Source organism: Miniopterus schreibersii (genome assembly GCF_964146895.1).
Source record: "Miniopterus schreibersii genome assembly, chromosome: 11".
NCBI classification, from domain to species: domain Eukaryota; kingdom Metazoa; phylum Chordata; class Mammalia; order Chiroptera; family Miniopteridae; genus Miniopterus; species Miniopterus schreibersii.
This window is the reverse complement of record NC_138111.1, coordinates 71,321,414-71,343,098: the sequence shown is the minus strand read 5'-3', so window position 1 is coordinate 71,343,098 and position 21,685 is coordinate 71,321,414. Positions and strand designations below refer to the sequence as shown.

Here is a 21,685-nt window from a genome sequence, read left to right as displayed (position 1 = left end):
GCAGCATCTCAGGAGCCTCTGGGAGGGCGCAATTTGGTGCTGAAAGGCCTGCCCAGTGTCCATTCCCACTACCTCCTCGATCTCCCTTTAGCAGTTTTCATCCCCACCTCCCACAGCAGGTTATCAGAGCTGGAAACAACAGTGCCAGCTTGGAGCTAGACCTTCGGTTGAATGATCCCCTTCTGGTAACTGACTTATTCTGGCTGACCACCTCTCTGAGCCTCAGTTTCTCCTCTATAGGTTGGGGACTAGAGTTCTTTGCTTAGAGGTTGTTGTGAAGCTTCACTAAGCCCTAGGCATGCCATGAATGCTCAACAGATGGGTGTTGCTAATATGGTTCTTGCTGCCATTGTCATTACTACCAAGATCTGGGATACCAGGCTATGGAGCTGGGCTTGTGCATTGGGGAGTGTTGTTTTAACTCAGCTTTTTACCAAAGGATAGTTTGCATTTAAGAAAGTACATATCCTAATGTACAGACCAGATATGCAGAAAGGCAACACACACCTGTGTGACCAACAGCCACAAGTTCCTAGGTGTGTCCCATTCTTGGGACACATTAATGGAATGCCTCTATCTGCTGGCCCTGGTGAAGTGCTAAGAGGGTAGACGTGCCAACATTCTGAGATCACCTGGCATGGGATTTTGGCAGGGATAGGCTGCCGTCATGTTTGCTTCTTTGCTCAACTTTCAGCTGTGTTCAGACAGCAAAGCTATAAGGTCTGTGTGTTGTCAGATTTCTTGTGGGCAAGCACATTGGCTCTTGTGAGTTCACTTTGTTCACCCATGAGTCTGCCTTTGTAAGACCAGGTCCCTGGGGTGAAGCCCTGCCCCACTCGGGTGGAGCTGCTCCTCCTAAGCAGGAAGAGGCAACACCGCAGTAGCTCACTCACAGGAAAGACCTTGTATGGATACTGTGAGCACACCCCCATATGGGCCTCCTGGGAGGAGAGAACAGTACAAATCTATCACACACACTAGGTTTCTTTTGGTTCATCTCATTCTCAAGTAAAGAATCGGGATTTGTTTTATTTACCCTAAAGTGTAAAGTATAGCACATACGTAAGAGTGCAAAAAAATGTTTACTGGCTGGATTTTTCCAAACTGAACACACTGTACCCACTACCCAAATGAGAAGCAAATGAGGGCAACCCCCCAAAGCCTTCATACTCTATGTACCCACTCTTCCTCCTTGAGTCTGTCAGTGCAGGTCACGTGTGCCTATTTTTGTACTTTCTATAAATGGAAGCATAAAATAGAGTCCTAGTGCTTTGATAGATTTACTTACCAAACCTCACTGATTGCTCACACCATGACTGAACTATGCATTTAGAGGTGACTCACTGATGATATAAGTCAGTAGAATGTAAAAGAATGGAAAAATATATTCCCTGCACACAGTAGGCAAAACAATAGGAATGGCTATACTAATAGACATTAAGACAAAGTTGATAAGAGGAAAAAAACAGGTCATTATATAATGATAAGAGTAAGTTCACCAAGAAGACTGAATTATAAACATATGTGCACCAAACAACAGAGCCCAAAAATACAATAAGCAAAACTCAGAATTGAAGAGAGAAATAATTCATTAACAATAGTTACAGACTTCAATACTCTACGTCCAATTGTAGAACAAGAAAATATCAAGAAATAGAATACTTCCAACAGAACTCTAAGCCAAGATTACTTGAACAGAACTGTAAGCCAAGCCTAGTACACCTATGGAACACTCCAACCAACAACAGCAGAATACATATTAACACATTGTTTGCGGGTAGTTTTTATCGCGCGCTCTACTACCAGTCAACGTAAAACGTATAAATACGTTTCCCACATACAATGTGTTAAGTGCATACAGAACATTTTCCAGGATAGACCATATGTTAAAACACAAGTCTCAAGAAATTAAAGAAAACAAGTTAAACATTATTGTCCAATGACAATGGAATAAGGAATAATGAGATTTAGGAAATTCATGAATATATGTAAATGAAAAAATACACTTCTTACTAATGAGCCAAAGAAGATAAGAGGAAAGACAGGTACCTCTCAAATCAATAATCTAACCTCCCACCTTAACAAACTAGAAAACCAGAAAAAGAACAAACTAAGTCCAAAGCAAGCAGAGGAAAGGAAATAAAGATTAGGGGACGATAATGAAATAGGAAATGGGGGGGGGGGGAACACCACCAAAAGTTATTTCTTTGAAAAGGTGAGCAAAACTGTCAAGTCCTTCACATATACACACCCTACAAAAATCAGAAACGACAATGGAGAAATTATTACTGAACTTACAAAAATATGAAGGGTAACAGAGTACTGTGAATAAATACACACCAAAAAATTGGACAACCTAAATCCAAGCCAGAAGAAATAGTAAAGAGATAAATGAAATAGAAAAATCAATAAGTAGTTTCCTAGGACACTGACAAACCTTTAGCTAGACAGACAGATGAGAATGTAACCAGTAATGAGAATGGTGACATTCTAGTGACTTTACATAAATAAAAAGATGATGACACAATATTATAATAATGCCAACAAATTATATAACTAAAAAGTGGCAAATCACTAGAAACACCAGCCACCAAAAGTGGCTCCTAAGGAAATAATCTTAATAGCTCTATAACAAGAAATTGAATCAGTAATCAAAAACCTTCCAATAGGACTTCTGGTTTCTGGTCCAACCTATGAGGAGCTGAGAAGTCATGACTTTGTTATAACAGTAAGAGCTGAACTAACTTAAAAACCAACTCTTCTTAGATCCATCATAGAAGGGAGGACACAGGGTACCACTACCCCAAAATTGTAGAGATAGAGGTACAGAGAATTAATTGCAACTTACCAAAGCAGTTGTAACCAGTACTTGGGGAGGAAAACCTGAACTATAATTGATGAACTGCTGGAGGCTCAGTGTACACAAGTGCAAAAGATAAAAGCTGCAGGAGCCCCAGTCATGGAGGGGACCTTCACACTTACATGAGTTTTACCTCCAGGAGCTCTACCAGGTTCCCACAGTGAAGACAGGAGAAAAATACCCTCAGGCTTCCAGCACCAGAAGGGAAAAGTAACCATTTTGAAAGACCCTATAGGACTCTGTTCTTAACCAGGCCTATCCTCAAGACAAAACTACTTTATCACAGGCTAATCTGGGGGAAGGAAAATACCTAACTCCAGTCCCCTCTGGCCATACTTCGCCACCTAAAGGGGTGAAAAGAAAAAACTGTGAAGCATAGGGGTACTAATAAGAGATCAGTCCCAGTCCCATAGAACACTTCCCCTCCCCGCACACCTTACCATTATATTCCTGAAAGTTCCCTTTCCCCAGCACATCACATCTGGCTTTCAACAAAAACTTAGGCATAATAAAATGAAAGAAAAAACAAACCACACTTCGAAGAGACAGAGCAAGCAGAACCAGCCTCAAATATGGCAAGAATGTTGGAAGTACCAGGCCAGGAATTTTAAATAATGGATTAATATACTAAGGGCAGTAATGGAAAAGGTAGACAGCATGTAAGAACACATGCATAATATAAGCAGAAAGATGGAGTAATCTAAGAATCAAAAACTGGAAAAAACACTAAGAAATTTTAAAAAGTCTTTGGTTGGCTCATGAGTAAACTGGACATAGCTGAGGGAAGACTCTCTGAGCCTGAGAATATGTCAATAGAAACTTCCAAAACTGAAGAGAAAAAAGTCTGGAAAATGGGTAAGTATCCAAGAACTGTAGGACAACTACAAAAGGTGTAACACATAATGGGACCACCAGAAGAAGGAAGAGGAGAATATTTGAAACAGCAATGACTGAGAATTTACCAAAATTGCCAGACACCAAACCACAGATCCAAGAAGCTGAGACACCACCAAGCAGGATAAATGCCAAAATAAAACTACACGTAGGCATATGATATTCAAACTTCAGAAAATGAATCTTGAAGCCAGAGGGGAGACAAAGGCATACCTATAGCAAAACAAAGGTAAGTACTACATTTGCATGGCTCGGTGGCTGAGCGTCAGCCCAGGATCCAGGAGACTGTGGTTTGAGTCCGGGTCAGGGCATGTGCCTGGGCTGTGGCTGGATCCCTGGTTGGAGGCATGTGGAAGGCGGCCAATCAGTGATTCTCTCTCATCACTGATGCTTCAACTTTCTCTCTCCCTCTCCCTCTCTCTGAAATCAATACAAACATATTTTAAAGAAGAAAAAAAAGAGTTACATTTGACTTGTCCTGGAAGCCATGCAAGCAAGAAGAAAGTGGAGTGAAATATTTAAACTGGTGAGAGACAAAAACAAAACCCTAGAATTCTGTGTCCTGTGAAATTAGTCTTGAAAGGTCAAGAATAGATTTACTCAGACATACAAAAACTGAGGGAATCTGTTGCCAGTAGACCTTCCTTGCAATAAATGTTACAAGTTTTTCAGAGAGAAGGAAAGTTACAGAAGTCAGACACTCAGATCAATATAAAGGAAGAACATTAGAGAAGGAATATGGGTAAAATAAAAACCTTTTATTCTTATTGTCTCTTGATCTAATAGATAACAGTTCAAAATAATAGCTCTGATGTGTTTAATAATTATAGATTATATATAAGTGAAATGGACAACAGCAATGATACAAGGAATAGGAGGGAAGAATTAAAATACCTTGTTATAAGGTACTTGCATGACCTGTGAAGTGGAATAGTGTTATTTGAAAGTGGACTTGGTTAGTTGTAAATGTATTTCACAAACTCTAGGGCAACCACTAAAAAAGAAAAAAAAAATTGATTCTAAGAAAGGGAGAAGATAAAAACAGGAACAAAGAACAGGGCAATAATCAATTTAAACATCAATGGTTCAAATATGTCAGTTAAAAGACAGACTGTCAGAGTGGACCAGTAAGCAAGACCCAACTATATTATATGTTGTCTCCAAAAACCCATTTTAAATAAAAGACATAGAACTTTAAAGGGATGGAGAAAGATATACCATGCTAACACTAATAAAAAAAAAAGTGGGTGTAGCTACATTAATTTCAGATGGAACAAACTTCAGAGCAGGAAAGTTATCGGGGATAAACAGGGGTATTACATAAGGATAAAGGGGTCAAGTCTCCAAGAGGACATACACTCCACGTGTGTGCACCTAACAGCAAAGCATCGCACGGAGGCAAAAACCCTCAGAGCTGCCAGAGGAACATGAATCCGCCAACATGGCTGGAGACTTGAACACTCCTTTGTCAGAAACGGGCAGATCCAACAGTCAAAATCAGCAAGGACACATTTGAACTCAACAGCACCATCAATCAACTGGATATAACTGACAACTGCAGACTATTCAACAGCAGCAGAGTACAATTCTCACGCGCTCAGGCATCATTTCCCAAGATGGACCCTAAAGTACACGTTAACAGATTTAAAAGAACAGAAATCATACAATGTCTGCTCTCAGACCACAGTGGAATTTAACTAGAAATCAGTAACAGAAAGACAAAATCCCCAAGTAGCTGTAGATTAAATAATACACTTCTAAATAACACATGGATCGAAGAAGAAATCTTAACAAATTTAAAAATAATTTGAAGTAAATGAAAACTAAAATAAAAATACAACTTACCAAAATTACTGTTATGCATTAAAGCAGTGCTTTTAGGGAAATTTAAAGCACTGAATGCATATTATAAAAAAAGTCTAAAACCAATCATCTAAAGTTCCACTTTAGGAAACTAGAAAACAAAAGAGCACATTAAGTCCAAAGTAAGCTGAAGTACAATAAAATTAGAGCAGAATCAATGAAATTTTAAGTAAAAAATCAATACAGAAAAATCAAAACTAAAAGCTGGTTCTTTGGAAAAATCAATAAAATTGATAAGGTTCTAACCAGGCTTAGAAAAGACCAGTTGCTAACACAATAAAAGGGGTTATCACCACGGATCCCATGGGTATCAAAGGATGAGCGAGGAATACTGTCAACAACCAAGCGCACAAAACTAAGCTTCCAGCAACAAAGAGCGGGGGCCGAGGCGGGCCTGGTGAACCCCACGGAACACTCGCGCCCCAGCCCGCGCCAAGGCTCGTCTCCCGGGGACGCGGGGCCCGGCGCAGGCGCGCGCAGCGCCAGGAGCGGGCAGGCGGGGCCGGGCGCCGCGCCGCTGGACGGCTGCGGGCAGAGAGTGAGCGCGGAGGCGGACGTCCCGGACCCCTCCGCGGAGCCCGGGCTCCGGCTCCCGGGCCGCCCCCGCCCCCGCGCCCGCGCCGGGCCGCCGCGCCCAGGCGCTCAAACGCCCGCCTCCCGCGCGCAGCCCCAGCTCAGCCCCGGCAGGCGCAGGCGCAGTCGCCTACGCCGACCCGCTTCCGGCGCCAGGCGGAAACGTCACTTCTGGTTTTCGCGACCGCGCTCCGGAAGTAAGTCACTGCCAGCACCTAAGATGGTCGCTGGCCCCTCCGCCCCCGTGGTCAACGGAACAGAAGCAGGCGCGTGCCCGAAGTCGCCCGGCTCCGCCATGGCAGCCGCGGGGGCGTGGCTTCCGGCGGCCCGAGCCGGCGAGTCCGGGTGGCGGGTCCGGCGCAGGCGGCGGCTGACAGGCGCCCCTCCTCCTCCTCCTCCTTCTCCTCGCCGGCCGCGGGTGCCCGGGCGGACTGGCGGCCCCCAGCTCGCGGCCCTGCGACGCACCGGGCCGCCCTGGGGGATGGACAAGGGGAAGATGGACGAGAATGAATGGGGGTACCACGGCGAAGGCAACAAGAGCCTGGTGGTGGCCCACGCGCAGGTGAGCCACAGACGGGCCGCGCGGTCCGGCCCGCACCCTGCCCGGGCCGTATGCGCGTCCCCCCGGCGCCCCTCTGTCCGGATCGGTTCCGCGTCCCGCCGAGCCTCCCCGGCCCAGGGTCATTTCCGCGTACCCCAGGGTCAGCCCCAGGTCAGTTCCGCGTACCCCAGGGTCAGCCCCAGGTCAGTTCCGCGTCCCCACAGAGTGTCCCGCCCCACCCCTCGGGACAGCTCCCCGTCCCCACTTCGTCACCCCTCGGGTCAGCTCCCCGTCCCCACTTCGTCCCCCCCTCGGGTCAGCTCCCCGTCCCCACTTCGTCACCCCCTCGGGTCAGTTCCGCGTCCCCACTTCGTCACCCCCTCGAGTCAGTTCCACGTCCCCGCTTCGTCACCCCTCGGGTCAGCTCCCCGTCCCCGCTTCGTCACCCCCTCGGGTCAGTTCCGCGTCCCCACTTCGTCACCCCTCGGGTCAGCTCCCCGTCCCCGCTTCGTCACCCCCTCGGGTCAGTTCCGCGTCCCCACTTCGTCACCCTCCCCCAGGCCGGTGCTGCGTCGCCCCCAGTTTCACCCACGCCGGATCGTCCCGCGTTCCTCCAGGTCCCCCCTCCCTCCCCGGCAGTTCCGAGTCCCCAGCACCACACCCCGCGGGTCGGTTCCGCGTCCCCTCAGTGTCACCCGCTCCCGGAGTGAGTTCCGCGTTACCCCAGTGTCACCGTCGCGCTGCTCAGTTTCTCGGCGCCCCCACCCGGCCTCCAGGGGTGCGTGCCGCTCGGACCGGGCCCGCCGCTGCTGCGGGGCAGCCCCCGGAGAAGGCATGTGAGGCCTGACGTCTCCGCCCGTCCTCCTTGGGGTCCTCTTATCCCAAGTCTGGAACTTGTTCCTTTGTCAGACGTTTCTTTTGAAACTCAGTACATTAGCTCCCACTAAAAAAAGCCGTAGTTTTACAAGATGAAGACACACCATCCAGTCTTACTAAGGAATTGGAAGATGAGTATGTGTTTTGTGAAAGGGCTTGTGGGTCACCACAGTAACCCAGCAACCAAAAGGACTCATGCTGAAACATCCCATGCTTCGCCTGACCTTGAAGCACAGTGGTGCCCAGACGGCTGCTCAGAGAACGGCTTCAGGTTAAGCCTTGTCCATTATTCATTCATCTAAAGATCTTGAGCAAAGCCTATAGTCTGTTTTTCAGTTTCCCAACTGTGCTAATGGATAGCAAAATGCAAAGTTGGAACATAGGGGACACCAGGGTGACTGCAACTTACCCCACAGCCGACCCAGTGCACCCAGCACTGGAATGGCAGAGCAAGGCATAACCCAGGGCCTGCACCACCCTGTAGGAGCTGTTGGACTGGGTCAGGTATCTTAACCTCACTTGCAGGCATAACCTGTCCAACTCCTGCTCACCTTCTCTTTCCAGCAGTTCCACAAAGGGGATCTGTTACTGGTTCACTTTGCAAATGCAGCAGTGGAACCTGGGCCAGACGGTGGAACTGGGATTCTGCCCAGCTCTGTGCGACTCTAACTCCCATGCTCTTAAGCCCTCCCCCAGCCACTCCATTCCGGCCACTGGTGTCAGACAGCAGGATGTCAGAGACCTGCACAGAAATCCACAAACTTCTCTTCCTGGAGTCACCTCCCTGGGAGTTCTTACAGCACTTTCTGAAACTCTCACCCTCACTTAAGGAATGGAGGAGTAAGAAAGGGAAACTTTCAATTCTAAAAGATTCTGCAAAAGAACCTAAGGGCAATGCTCCATTATTAGCAGCAGCAGGAGAATACCTGACAAGCACGTGTTCGCCTTCCAGGGTAGTCTGCCCCTCGCTTGTTGCACAGCTCCTGTTGTTGGGGTTGTGGGTTTTCTTCCTTTTCATTTTCCCTTTTAAACTCAGTCATCAGGCTACCCTGGACCTGTGGTCTTCATTCTTTATTTTAAATCTAAACTTGCCCTATTATGCTCATGCCTGCCTGCTTGTTATTAACTCATCATTTGAACTTAAAGATTATCGGTGCAAGTAGTCTTGTAAGAAAATGTTCCTACCGAGTGAGGCACTGAGTAAAGGGACGGCTGTACTCCTTGGGCGTGAAGAAGCCTTTGTGCTTTGCCTGGGCCTTGAGGACCAGGAAGGAGGAGGGAGTCCTGGAAGGCAGTCGTGCATGTCTGTGCTGTGCCCAAGGAGAGGGTGTGCATGCAGGTGCGATAGAGAGAGGGTGGACGACTGAGCACAAGGATTCCCTTGCCTGCAGGTGGACTCCCCAGACCCACCTTATTCATTCCAAGGTAGAGAGCTGCCTTCGCCACTTTTTTCCCAGATCAGGAGATAGCCACTTTCTCAGAAAGGGCATCATTTACTTTCTAATTGAAAGGTCCCTAAAAAGTGACCAGTCTGTACTCTCTACTCTCCATCTTCAGAACACTACGTGCCTTCAGGCCGCCAGTCCTGCAGCCTCACACCTGCACTGAAGAAACATGAGATGAGATGCAGACAGCCTTCCAGGCTGATGGGTCAGGAGCTTTGAGGAGCATGGGACTTGTAAAATGGGGCCTTGAGCTAAGTGCAGGCCGCAGGAGGACCGTGTCATGGGGTGTGCTCAGGGCTGAGAAGTAAGAAAGGATAGCGTGAGACCCTAATAGCAGACCAGTTCCTGTCAGGTTCCTGTCAGCTTCCCTGTGGCCCGTTTAGGAATCCTGTATCTGTCACCCTCAACCTGGTGCTCAGTGCTCTTGGGTCCCAACTATGCAGTTTAACCCTTTCCCATGCCCTGGCCCTTGGCCCTGGCGCCAACCCTCTGAGGTGCTCCAAGGCTGTGGCCAGCTTGGCACTGTGCCCCAGTGGGTGCCTGGAGGCCCACATACTGACCTCATGGAAGGTCTTGGGCAAGGGCATTTCCCTGTGGACAAGTGAAGGTGCTGTCACTTGTTCTGGTGACCATGCCATCTTCTGCTCACTCTGAGCCATGGTTGGCGAAGCCCAGGCTGCCCTCTGGTGTGCTGCTGGGATTTCTGTCTGTGTGGTGTCCTGGCTTCACATCTGCACTTATCCTTCTTCACCTCTGTCTTGTTGGCTTGCCACAGTGTCCTGTCCTGTGAAGGTCACTCTAAGTCTGGTTTGTAATTTGATCTCTTAAGTGTCTCCAGTGGTAGGAGTTGCCGGGCAGGCCAGGCAGAGAGCTGTCACCAGGCCTGGAGCTGCCCTCCAGCTGCCCTCACCTATGGGGTGCAGGGCATACAGTGGCTCACTTCCTTTATCACACTAAGCTGTTGTGACAGAAGTAATACGAAAGGTCTGCCAACAAAGATCATTTATCAAAAGCACGTAGGAAGCTGCTCATATCTGATCTTGCAGATTTTACAGCCTTTCTAAGATTCCATGGGGTGGTGGTTGTGATGCCCCTTGGTGTTCATCTGGGTCCTGAAGATGTAAAGTTCCAGCAGTCGGGGAGTCTGACTGTTTCCTTCTTGTCTTGTGTGTTAGGATTTCTGGTTTGTAGATCATACTTTTTTTTTATTTAATATATCTTTATTGATTTCAGAGAGAGGAAAGGAGAGGGAGAGAGAGATATAGAAACATCAATGATGAGAGAGTCATTGATCAGCTGCCTCCTGCATGCTCCCAACTGGGGATCGAGCCCACAACTTTGGCATGTGCCCTGACTGGGAATCGAACCCCGATCGCCTGGATCCTAGGTCGACACTCAACCGCTGAGCCACGCCCAGCCGGGCTGTAGATCATACTTCTTAATGTACATGTTGGAAGCAAGTAAGAGTTGTTCTGTTTGTTTGTTTTAATATGACTTTTCCCAAGTCCTGGGCCACTCCCTTCCTTATTTTCTCCTGAATCTAGTTGAAAGAGTCTTAACCTTTTGTTGCCTCTAGTATTTTTTTAAACTAGTAACTAATTCTGTATTTGAGATTTTAATCCTATCTATACTGGTGACTTTTTCTTGCCAAGAACTCATTGGAGACCTCTGCATGTAGCTCCCGTCTGTTTATTCCTGGGATCACCTGCAGTTGAATGGTTAGGGTTTGTTATTTCCCAACTGTGTTTCCTTGGTTGTTTTCAGCCCTGGCCTTGGCGAGCACTGAGCTCTGCTTTCCTAGCATGCAAGGGTCTGCTTAGGCCTGGTTTCCCAAGGTGACATGGCCCCCCATCCTCCCCCTTGGTCAGAAATCGGGACAGCAGTGGCCCTGTTTATCAGTAAGGTGAGGAAGGTTTCTGTGTGTGCAGCAGAAGAACAAGACCGCAGTGCTGGGTGCCCCACCTCCATGTAGTATGTGTTCCTATACCTGCTCCATGGCCCTCGTGTGGCCTGGGAGGGTCTGGGGCCTTGATAGCTCCCTGCAGAATCACTGTGTGTTCCATGCATCATGTTTGTCTTTACAAATCATTCTGGAGACTGTCACATTGTTCATCCCTTCAGGGACCACCTGAGCTTCTCTTTGGCTTCAGCCCCTGAGTGTCTTTCCCCTACATGTCACCTGGATGTATACCTCCACTGTCCCATCCCCACCTCATGAATCCTGTCTGCATCTGCTTCAGTTGTGCAGCAGCTGTGGGTCCAGATGGGGCTGCCAGAGCTTGGGAAGGAAAGTGTCCTTCCTTCTGGCCTCAATGAGGAGTCTTGGGCTCCCCTCTGTGAGACGTCTTGTCTCACTCTCATCTGTTTTGTCTCAGGCTGTCCACCCAGCACCAAGTCCCACCTCTTGTGCCACCCCTTGTATCCCAGTCCCACTGTAGGCCCTGGGGTGCACTGCTAGTTTTGTCGCCACAGGCTAGTGATTTGGCCAGGTATAGTGTCACAGGTGTTCTGATAGGCCACCCAGGCTGGGGCCGGTGTGGCGACTAGCACGCGGCCTCACTGAGAAACACCCTGAGCCATTTCGGACATCCAGGGCAGCACCTCAAGGTTACCATTCCTTCTGCTGTTGTGTTTGTCTGTCTCCCTTTCCCTTGAGAGTTTTCTAATCTTTGATTCCTTGAGGTCTTCTTGGGGCCCTGTTCAGTATCATTTCGTCATCCCAGTGGAAGGCTAGGCCTGTTCTGCAACAGTGAGGCTGTGGCCTGAGACTACCAGTGCCCGCGTGCCCTAGGATGGCCATAGGTGGCCTTCCCCTTGGTGTTTGCCAGGAGGCCCTGGACCCTTTGATTCCACCCACAGCTCACTCTTTCCGGCTTCAGGTGGGCAGGTGTCCCTTTTAATATATTGATTTTTGTGGCCTTTTATTTGTATTTAATACCAACTATTGCTTCCTCCCTCAGTTCCAGAAAATATAGAATATTAGAAGAAAGGAACTAAAAAGCACCCAATATTTCCACACCAAGAAAGTAATTTTTGTTAGCACTTTGGTGCACTTCCTTCCTTTATACGGTTTTATTGGGTACTTAGGAATCCTTTGTTTCTGCTTTTGTTTTCCGCTTTTTCACTCAATCTTACAGCCTAACTATGTAGGAAATCCTTCATGTACAACTCCGCGGCTGCAGAGCACTCGAGCAGCCAGTCCCATACCGAGCTGTCAGACATTCACCAGGCTGTGCTTTTAGAGCTATTCCTTTTTTTTTTTTCAATATATCTTTATTGGTTTCAGAGAGAGAAAGGGAGAGAGAGAGATAGAAACATTAATGATGAGAGTCATTGATTGGCTGCCTCCTGCACACCCCCTGCTGGGGATCCAGGAGCCCGCAACCTGGGCATATGCCCTGACTGGGAATCGAACCGCAGTCTCTTGGATCCTAGGCCTATGCTCAACCGGTGAGCCACGCCCGGCTGAACTAGAGCTATTCTGAGCCATGCTTCGCCAAAAATCTTGGTGCTTTGGTCACTTTGCCAAAAATCTTGGTGATAGGTTCTCAGGGTGGATCAGAGGCACCTCTCCCAGGCCCACCCCTACCCTGTCACACCTGGGACCCTGGGAGGGACTGAATGCTTCCTGCTTCTTTTATAAGTGACAAATTGTACCCTTAACTTTGTATGTCTTGAGGTTGTTTAATATGCATGTGTGTTTATATGTGTCATTCCTGCATTCAGTGACTTTTTCAGCTTTTTAAAATTTGACAATCAGTGGAGCACTGATTGTCTTCTAGTGCTCCAAGGTGTAAGTGAGCACGCCACACTTCCCTGTCCTGCTGTGGGAGGAGCTGCCAGCCCAGCCTGTGCAGAAACCCTCGTTAAGCCCCTATCTTCTTAATATCACCCCTTTCTCTTCACTTTCTTAGCATCTTGTCCTAGACATTAAGATGAAGGTACATTTTAAACATCTGCTTTTGATATCTGTTTTAAAGAGAAAGTAGTTTTCTTCACAACTGGTTAAGATCTGGTGAGATGACAGAGCCCTGGCCCTTACTGGGTTGGGTGGCACTGCTGGCTCCTTCCTAGGCATCTCCCTGTGGGCAGCCGAGGCAATCCCACCCTTGTGCCATGGGTAGCCCTTGGACTAAGGGTATCTTTCTGCCCACGAGGGCTGGTAAGGTTTATTTCTCACCTTTCTCTGCCATCCGTCTGAATGGGTGTTGCTGGCCCCACAGCTGGCCTCTTGGCATGTCCTGGGGCCACCAGCCCAGCCTGGCCAGGCCCTCACCAGGGGCAGGTTTCACTTGCCTTCCTGAACACATGCACCAACTGAGTGCATGTGCTTGTTGGGACTGGTCTCAGGCTGACCCTGCAACTCCCTGGGGCTGGCCGCTACTTTCTGGTGAGTTTTGGATGGTGACTGGGTCATCAGAGAATGCAATTTTCCTGAAGCAGACAGAACATGACACTCAGAATTTCTTTGCGGGTCTCGAACAGAATGGAGACCAGGGGAGGAGTTAGTGTACTTTTGGGGGCTGAGTTTCTGGAAAGTTGCCTCAAATTAGGATTTCTGCATATTACCTTCTGTTTTTCCTTGAATTCTGATGGAATTGTAGTTCCATGGAAATGATCCTTGGCTGGTTGGTGCCCATGATTGAGTGTTGATGTGTGCCAGCACTTGGGAGACGGTGACACCAGCATGCCATTGACCTTGGCTTCCCCAAGTCTGGGCTGGGGCCCAAGCAGGTGACAAGTGTCCTAGGTGTTGAGAGGATCATGTGTTTTCTCTGAGCTGGGCAGGAGGTACCAGAGGGGCTATGGCCTGGGCAGAAGGTTCTGGTCTCCATGGATCTTTTTTTGCTGTCAGGCACATTTGGGTTTACAAAGCTGTACTTTCTGAGCCTCCTTAATCACTCACCCAGGTTGTAGGGCTCCCTGGGCCCCCATACCCTCCTCCTGTTGCTCATGGCTTTTCTCTGGGCCCAGTGCAGCTCCGACCTCAACCCTCTGCCTGACACTTCCTGTGTGCAGGACTGGTCTCTGACGTCATCCAAATGGAGTGAGTCTGCCTGGTTACTGAGGCACCACAGTGTCTCCAGGTTATTTCTTGGGAGAATGGCTGCCTCGAAGGCTGTACTTATTTAAAAAGTTTTTTTTTTTTTCAATCTTGTATATTTTATGAACATTATAAAAAATTGAAAAACCCAAATAAGCAGAACTTAAAAAAATTTTGTTGTCCCAGTTGTTGCTACCCAGAGAATGCTGTTAACTGTACTGAAGTCCTTTTAGACATTTTATACAAATGGAGTGTGCACATGCTACATTTAAACGTTTTTATTTTACAGACTTTTAAGAATGAAGTGTAATAAGTGTACAGAAAAGTGCTAAGATCATAAGTGCACCTATAGTTTAGTTATTACAAAGTACATGGACCCGTAATCCCATGACCAGCCCATTCTGTAACCTTTCCCACCTGCCTGAGGGCTGATCACCTGTTTTGCTCATCACATAAATAGAAATGTACCTGTACATCATTCTTATACACACACACGCGCGTAATTATTTATTTCTAAAAATGAGTTCATTCTATAAGCCTTTTTCTATGACCTTTTTCATCTGTGTCTGTAAATACAGAGCTTCCTGTTTTTTTGTCAGTGATGGCACGGTATTCCACAGTCTAGAATGTGTCCCCCTGTATTTAACTACCTCACTATTATTATTTCTTTTATAAGAGAACATTTATTTGGTTAATCACAGAGGTAGAAAAAGTAATTCATTGAAGAAATGGATCTAGGAGACAAACTGTAGAGGCAAAGGAAGGGCCCTAGGAGCTTGGGAGTGAGGAAGGTAATGGTAACCTACCTGGTGGGGGTGGGGCGGGGAGGGAAGGGAGAAGGAGAGGGGGAGAGGGAGAGGGAGGGGGAGAGGGAGAGGGACAGGGAGAGGTGTGGGTGTTCTCCTGGGAGGGTGAGCCACCATCTCACTATTATTGATGGACATTTAGGTTGTTTCCATTTTATTTAGAATTATAAACAGTACTTCTTTATGAGTAAAATCTTTTGCACATTCTTAATTATTTCCTTAAGGTAAATTCCTGGGAGTGGCCTGGCTAGGTCAGAGGGCACAGGTATTACTGGCTTCCCTGTGGCCCCAGTGTGTCCTCTGGTGTGGGACTCAGTGCTGGGTCCCCTGCCTGGGGCACTGGGTGTTCAGGCCAGTGGGCTGTCTATTGAGGTTGCAACCTCCAGGCTCCCCCAGCCCCTTCTCCACAGCTATCCACCCCTATCCCTAGGCTTTGGGCGGGCACTAATCATACTCTGTTTTATTTTCCAATAGCGTTGTGTGGTGCTGCGTTTTCTGAAGTTTCCTCCCAACAGGAAGAAGGTAAGATCAGTGGGGTTTGCCACGGAGTCATTGAAACAATTACCTAAGAAAGCTTTGATTTTATTTCTGATATAGAAGTATTAATGCTAATTGTAGAAATTTAAGTATGACCTAAGCATTCAATGCAAAAAGTGGTGTGTTTCTGATTTCCTGCAGGACCCAGTGCTTTGACTTGGTGGGGTCACCGTGGGTCGCTGTGGGGAGTCCCTGAGTGCTGAGCAAGGAGTTACCCTGTTCAGTTCAGAGAGCCCTGCTGGTTGGCCAGGACCCCCCAGGGCCAGGTCTCTGCTTTGCCATGGTGATTTTCAAACGCTCTGCTGCCTGCGTTTCCCCATCTGTGGAATTGTATCTGTGACGATGAAATCTGTGATGCTGTCAGGTAGACAGCGTTACAAGTCACAACAGGCAGTTCCAATGGAGCACTGGTTTCTATTTGCTGAGTCATCCAAGAAACTACTGTGGACAGGCTCAGAAAGTTGTTGCTGTTGTGTAGCACACCACAGAACACTGAGTTGTAGAGTCTGTCTTCCTGGAGGTGGGGTGTTGCTGTAGTATTTATCTAACTCTCAGTGGTCGCAGGGGTCAAGAAGGAGAGCCCTGTGGAGCCTTTCCTCTTTCGTGGCACAGGAGCTGGTGTGAGCCCTGCTCCAAAGCACAGGTTCCTTTCTTAAAAGGGGAGCAAAGGCAGGAGCTGTGGGGGCACAGCCCTCGCCGTGGCAATGGGGCGGGAGTGGAAATTGAGCAGGACATCAGGGTATAGGAGAGATGCATCACTGCTTCATTTGAGTTATGGAGCGACAGCCAGAAAGGGGGAGGTGACTGCTGATGGGTGCTGGTGGCCGCCACTGGTGGAAATGAATGGCACACTCAGGTCAGCTACATAGAAAGAGAAGGGGTGTGTGGGGCTGCTGTGAGATCTGGGGGTGGTCTGGTCCGAGCAGAGAAGGAAGGCATAGGACCAGGGCGGGAAGGCACAGGCGGAGGGCCGCCCCTCCTCAGCTGCCCAAGAACCTCCAGAGTGCTGTGTTTCTGTGGAATCCAAGTGGAGACTAGAACCCTCTGGGAGGCTGCCTCCAGCCCCTTCCTTCACTCAGTATCTGCAGAGCCCAGACTCATGCCTCTGTCAGCTTTTCCTGTTTCCATTTATTGAGGCATTGTCTTCCAAGGCAACAAACAATTTGCCTTTATTTATTATGTAAGTAGATGGTGTGATACCAGCTGCGTTACCAGTGGGGAATCCTGTGGTAATTCTGTCAACAAGTAGAGGTTTTTGTCAGAAGCTTTGTGGCCACAGCACTGTGGAGCCACTGGGTGTGTTCTGGGCTTTTCTGTTGGACTTCATTTTCACGCAGTCACACTGCACTAGCCCAGGACGCAGATGTTACAGGTGCAGATGGCAGCTCAGTCCAGGACCTTCCTAGAGCTCAAGCTGTGTGTCAGGTCCCTACCTGGCCCCTTGATAAGGTGGCTCTCTCGCCCCTTAGAGAGACCTGTGATGTACCCTTTAGAGTTCTCACCTCAGGTCAGAGGGAGGGACACAGGGCTGATTTCCTGTCTCACTTAAATCTCATAGCTTATTGTTTTCTTAAGAACATCTGACTTGGGAGAAAATATTTTATTGTAGAGGCTGAAGAATAAAATGTAAATACTTAGTGATTTTTGGACAAGAGAGATTTTCAAAGTCCAGTTCCTTGGAAGGAGTGCATGGGCTGCTGGTGGAATCCACAGGTGTTCCTGACACAGGTGCGGGTCACATGGGGCCCTGGGTAGAAGGCAGAGGTGGGCCTGGGAGACCGAGGGGCCAGAAGCTCCAGTGGGTCTGGCAGTCTCTGTGGTGAGGCTCACCTTCCTCCAAGTCCAGGGCCACTGTCTTCTGTTTGTGTGTAACAGGCTCCTGGTGGTGTCAGAGTCCACTCCCTCCCTCCTCGAGGTCCTGGACATTACGGCCTTCCTGTGTTTCTTTTTTACAGACCTCGGAAGAAATATTCCAGCACCTACAGAACATAGTGGACTTTGGCAAAAATGTCATGAAAGAGTTTTTGGGGGAGAACTATGTTCATTGTGGGGTAAGTGGTTTTTATTTATGGAGTCTAAATTCATGGGCAATATCTGTATCAATATCACCAGCTTCTCAATTGCAGTTTGGAACTTTGTGCTTAATGATAGCTCCTCATGCTAGTTATAGAGTTTCCGAGCATTTTGTTTTTCTTATTTGCTGTGTTCTGAGGTAGCAGAGCAGGTGTTATTATTGCCATTTTCTAGCTAACCATGTGAGACCTCTGTTTGCCGGGATACCAGTCCCCTCTACCCTGCTTTCGTGGAGACATGCGGTGTGGCAAGGGCTCTGGAGTGAGTCCAGAGAGCCCGAGTCCTGTGCCTGTGGCTGCTCTGCACTAACTGAGAGGAGTGCCTGTTACAGGCATGAGGCTGCAGTTTGGACACTTGGGGAGGGGACAGCGTAGGAAGCCACAGTGGCTTTGGTCCACACCTGAGACAGCTGTCTTGGCATCTGCTGGCCTTGCTGCTTGTTTTAGATCAGAGCCCTGAACAGACTAGCAGGTTTGTCACTTTGAACACAGAGAGCACAGCTTCTCTTTTGCAAATACTGTACCTTGTATCTGTCCTGAGAAAAATGATACTAAGGGGGTTGAGGGAACATTTCTTTGAAGCTTAAGGATTGCCTGGCAAAGTAGGTTTTAAATGGCTCTGACAGCAAATCCTCTAAGAAGGTCCTTTGACAAGCTTAGGATGTATGGTGGGGGGTGCTGCTGGTCGTCCCTCAGGGCTGCAGCCTCATCTGAAAGCATCAGACCCTTTCTCAGGGTGGCCCAGCCATGGTGCTGGCAGGGTGGTGCCAGTTTTTGGCTGGGGGGGTCTCAGCACCTCCCAACATGGACTCACTTAAGGGCTCTGAGTATCCTTGAGATACTCCCCCACTACTTGATCTGGGAGATGACCTGGCCCAAAGTTGTGTCTGTCATTTCCACAGCATCCTGGTGGCTTTGCAGGTCAGCCTGAGGCAGCGTGGAAGGGACTGCACAGGACTGCATGGTGTCAGAGTGAAGGCCGTGTGCTGCCAGCTCCCTCCTTGAGAGAGTGTGCTTGTCTGGCCAAGTGAGAGCATTTCTCTGCATCACAGCACTGGGGGCTCTAGGCCTTTCCCCTGGTAGGGTCACAGTGAGGAAGGGCCGTGGGAGCTGGGGCCAGCCGAGGATGGTCTGGTGAGTGGGAATAATGTCAGAGTGTCCCCAGGCCCAGGGCACACATGCTCCGCCCATCCACAGTGGATGGGGCTCTGGGCGTGTGAGGTGAGTCCACAAGGCTGCATTCTGGGAATGAGCTCCCATTGACACCCCTCCTCTGCATGACACAGCACTAGAGTGAACAGCTTTCCTTCGAGCGGACCTGATGTCCCCAGGGACTGCTGCTCAGGCCTGGCACGGTTGGAATGTGGCATACAGTGCACATCTCTGATCCGCACAAGACCACATACAGGCAAAACCAGCATGTATAAATGCCACTGTTTTCCTTGACCACTGACGTGAAGTAGGTCACAGTGCAGCCCTGGTGAGCATTCCCTTCTCTGTATCCTGGGACAAGATACAACCAGCCTAGTGTGAGAGCAGAGGCCCAGACAGAGCCACAGACACACCCTGCGCTGTGTATGCCTCTGCCTCTGGGCCTGCCCAGCTGGTTTGAGGACTGGTCTGGGCCAGTCTTCATGTGATCTGGAGGTTAGGAAATGGGGAAGAGGCTGTTCCCTCTATGCCTAGAGGTGTTTGTATCTTAAATACCACAGGTAGTTGAGACACTGATGGGATTTTAGAAGTTTTGCCTCACTTTTGTGGATCTAGTTCTCCCAAGGTTGGATTCCCTTGAGCGGCCTCAACTTTACATTGTAATTTGACAGGATGGAAGCATTGGCCAGGCCACCACCCATGATGAGTGAGGGGATGCTGTTCTCTTGAGGGAGCTGCTAGAGGACTGTAGACATGCTCTCACCTGCCCGGCCCTCTGTCCTCTGCAGCCTTCCCTTTATCCCTTTGAGGGCATATGCCTGTCAGCAGGGAAGCTGGTGTTGCCACACCTCCCAGCCATTCTTCCCCTGAGAGGATTCTGTGCGCTTAACTATAGTTTTCCCTAAGTTAATACTTTGTGTCAGTCCTGACCAAGTGCCCTGCTGTTGACCACCATCCCCCAGGGTTCTGTAGGCGCTATCTGCCCATCGGGCTGGATGGCGTGGTTCACATGGGTCTTGAGTCTGAAGCAAGGGTTGGTAAATGTAGCCAAGCGTTGGGAAGGGTGCCTACCATAAACATTTTATTCCGACTTAAAACACAGATAGAACTCATTACAAATCAGGAATTTAAAGTTGCTTAAAAACAAATTCTTTTTCCCTTGGTGACTGTGGGGCGGGTCACAGATGCTGTGTCAAGAGCAGTTGGGCCACTTCTGGCTTTGGACTTGACCCTCTCCGCCCCTCCGTGTTTCTGTTATTGATGGTCCAGCAGGCACCATGACTTCCTTTCCCAGCTTAGGAGGTGGGGGGCATCAGGGCCCCTGCTGTGTGTAGACCGAGCTGTGTGGGTTGCCCTGACCTCCCGGCCTTGCCCCAGGGCTGTGCAAGGCCAGGGTGTTTCTTTGAGAAAGGATCTCAATGCAGTTCTTTATCTTTCCTGCACAGCTCCCTCATCTGCCATCTGCTCGCTTTGAACCTTTGGTTTGTTTAAAGTGGAGTGAGAACTTGGACTTTTGTCACCTACGTTTTGAATTTTCAAATTTTTCTAGTTTTCACTCTTTTCCATTGCTTCAACTTACCTAATTCAGAACTAAATCTTTAGCAACTCACCCTTTATCAGTTTACAGCATGTGTAGGTAAATGACAAAATTATGAGGTAAGCTAGCACAGCAGTCTGGGTCGTGAACGAGGGGCTGGGCCAGGGCCAACGGCAGAAGCATGTCTGTGCTACAGGATTGCCACAGTCCTGGTCCCTGGGACAGGGTGGTCCCAGGCTGTGCTGACGCACAGGCGGGACAGGGCAGGGCAGAGAAGGCCTGGTGGGCCAGCAGCTAGGGTCTCAGCATTCACATTCTAGGTCAGTCTCTTGTGCCCTGTTGGGACTTCATTAGAAGTCAGATTTCTGCCACCTTGGAGACACAGTGAATGTGGCGAGCAGCCTGGATTAAAAGCTCTGCCTCAGGAAGTTGCAAAGAAACAGCAAAGTGGAGAAGAGTTGCTTTGTTTTTCTTCCAAATGCACAGCATATGGACTCAGGGCCCCCTGAGTCCCGTGGCTGAAAGACACACAGGACATCTCACCCGGAGATTAATATTCGGTCGGACCCTTTTCCTTGAGCTGTTTCTCAGGCGGGAGCGTGAGAAGCCTTGGGTTGTCTTGGAGACAGCTTTGAGGAGCCTTGTGCCGGCAGAGAGCCGCCTCAGGCCTGCTTTGCCCCACAGGCCCCATGAGGAGAGAGGAGGTCTCAGTGAGGACAGCGGAGGTGCTTTGTGGACACTGAGTGTGGGTGACATGGGGCTCGCTGCTGGTCACCCCACCGTGAACCCAGCTGCTCTGAGGGGCTGTTGTGCTCAATGCATGAGAGACAGTAGTGTCTCTGTTTAATCTGGACATGTCCTTAAAGTGAAAGAGCATCTTATTCCTGAGGCCCACATACTGATGGCTTTTTTAATGTGCTAAAATATACATAACATAATTTTACCGTTTTCACCACCTCTAAGCGTGCAGTTCTGTGGCATTAAGTACGTTCACACTGTTGTGCAGCCCACACTGAGTGTTCCATATTTGTCGTTACAGGAGGTGGTTCAGCTGCCTTTAGATTTTGTGAAACAGCTTTGCTTAAAGATACAATCTGAAAGACCAGGTAAGGGTTCCTAACTTACAAATTTCCTTTGTAATTTAAGATACCCCATTTGAAAACTGTGTGACATTATTACTCATGCTAGGTAGCTGCAGCTTTCAGCAGTTCTTTTGCCAGAAACTTGTTCCGGGGGTAGACATCCCAGGAGCTCAGGAGGGCAATTCTGGGCATCATACACCCAGGCCACTGCAGAGAATGTATGACCAGAAACTAATTAATACAAATAAACACGCATTTGGAAGCGAGGGGAAGCTGAAGGAGTTAGGGGAGACTCAGGGAAGGGAAGGTGGGCTATAGGGAAGCCTGGAGGAGTCAAAAGGAAAACCAGGTAGACCCAAACCACAGGCAATGGGCCAGGCCCTCGAGGGTCTGCAGCCTGAGA

The 21,685-nt window shown here is 48.7% G+C and overlaps 1 protein-coding gene across 1 annotated transcript in view; it reads left to right on the top strand.

Moving 5' to 3' along the window:
• The first annotated feature begins 6,434 nt into the window (after nt 1-6,434).
• The window catches only part of IPPK (inositol-pentakisphosphate 2-kinase), a 49,857-nt gene continuing 34,606 nt past the window's right edge, over nt 6,435-21,685 (top strand). Inside the window, exons 1-4 of the mRNA XM_081150846.1 lie at nt 6,435-6,752; nt 15,377-15,424; nt 17,395-17,490; nt 21,240-21,306. Coding sequence (XP_081006972.1) covers nt 6,486-6,752; nt 15,377-15,424; nt 17,395-17,490; nt 21,240-21,306 — 478 coding nt within the window. The 5' untranslated portion in view covers nt 6,435-6,485. The remainder of the gene's footprint in view (nt 6,753-15,376; nt 15,425-17,394; nt 17,491-21,239; nt 21,307-21,685) is intronic.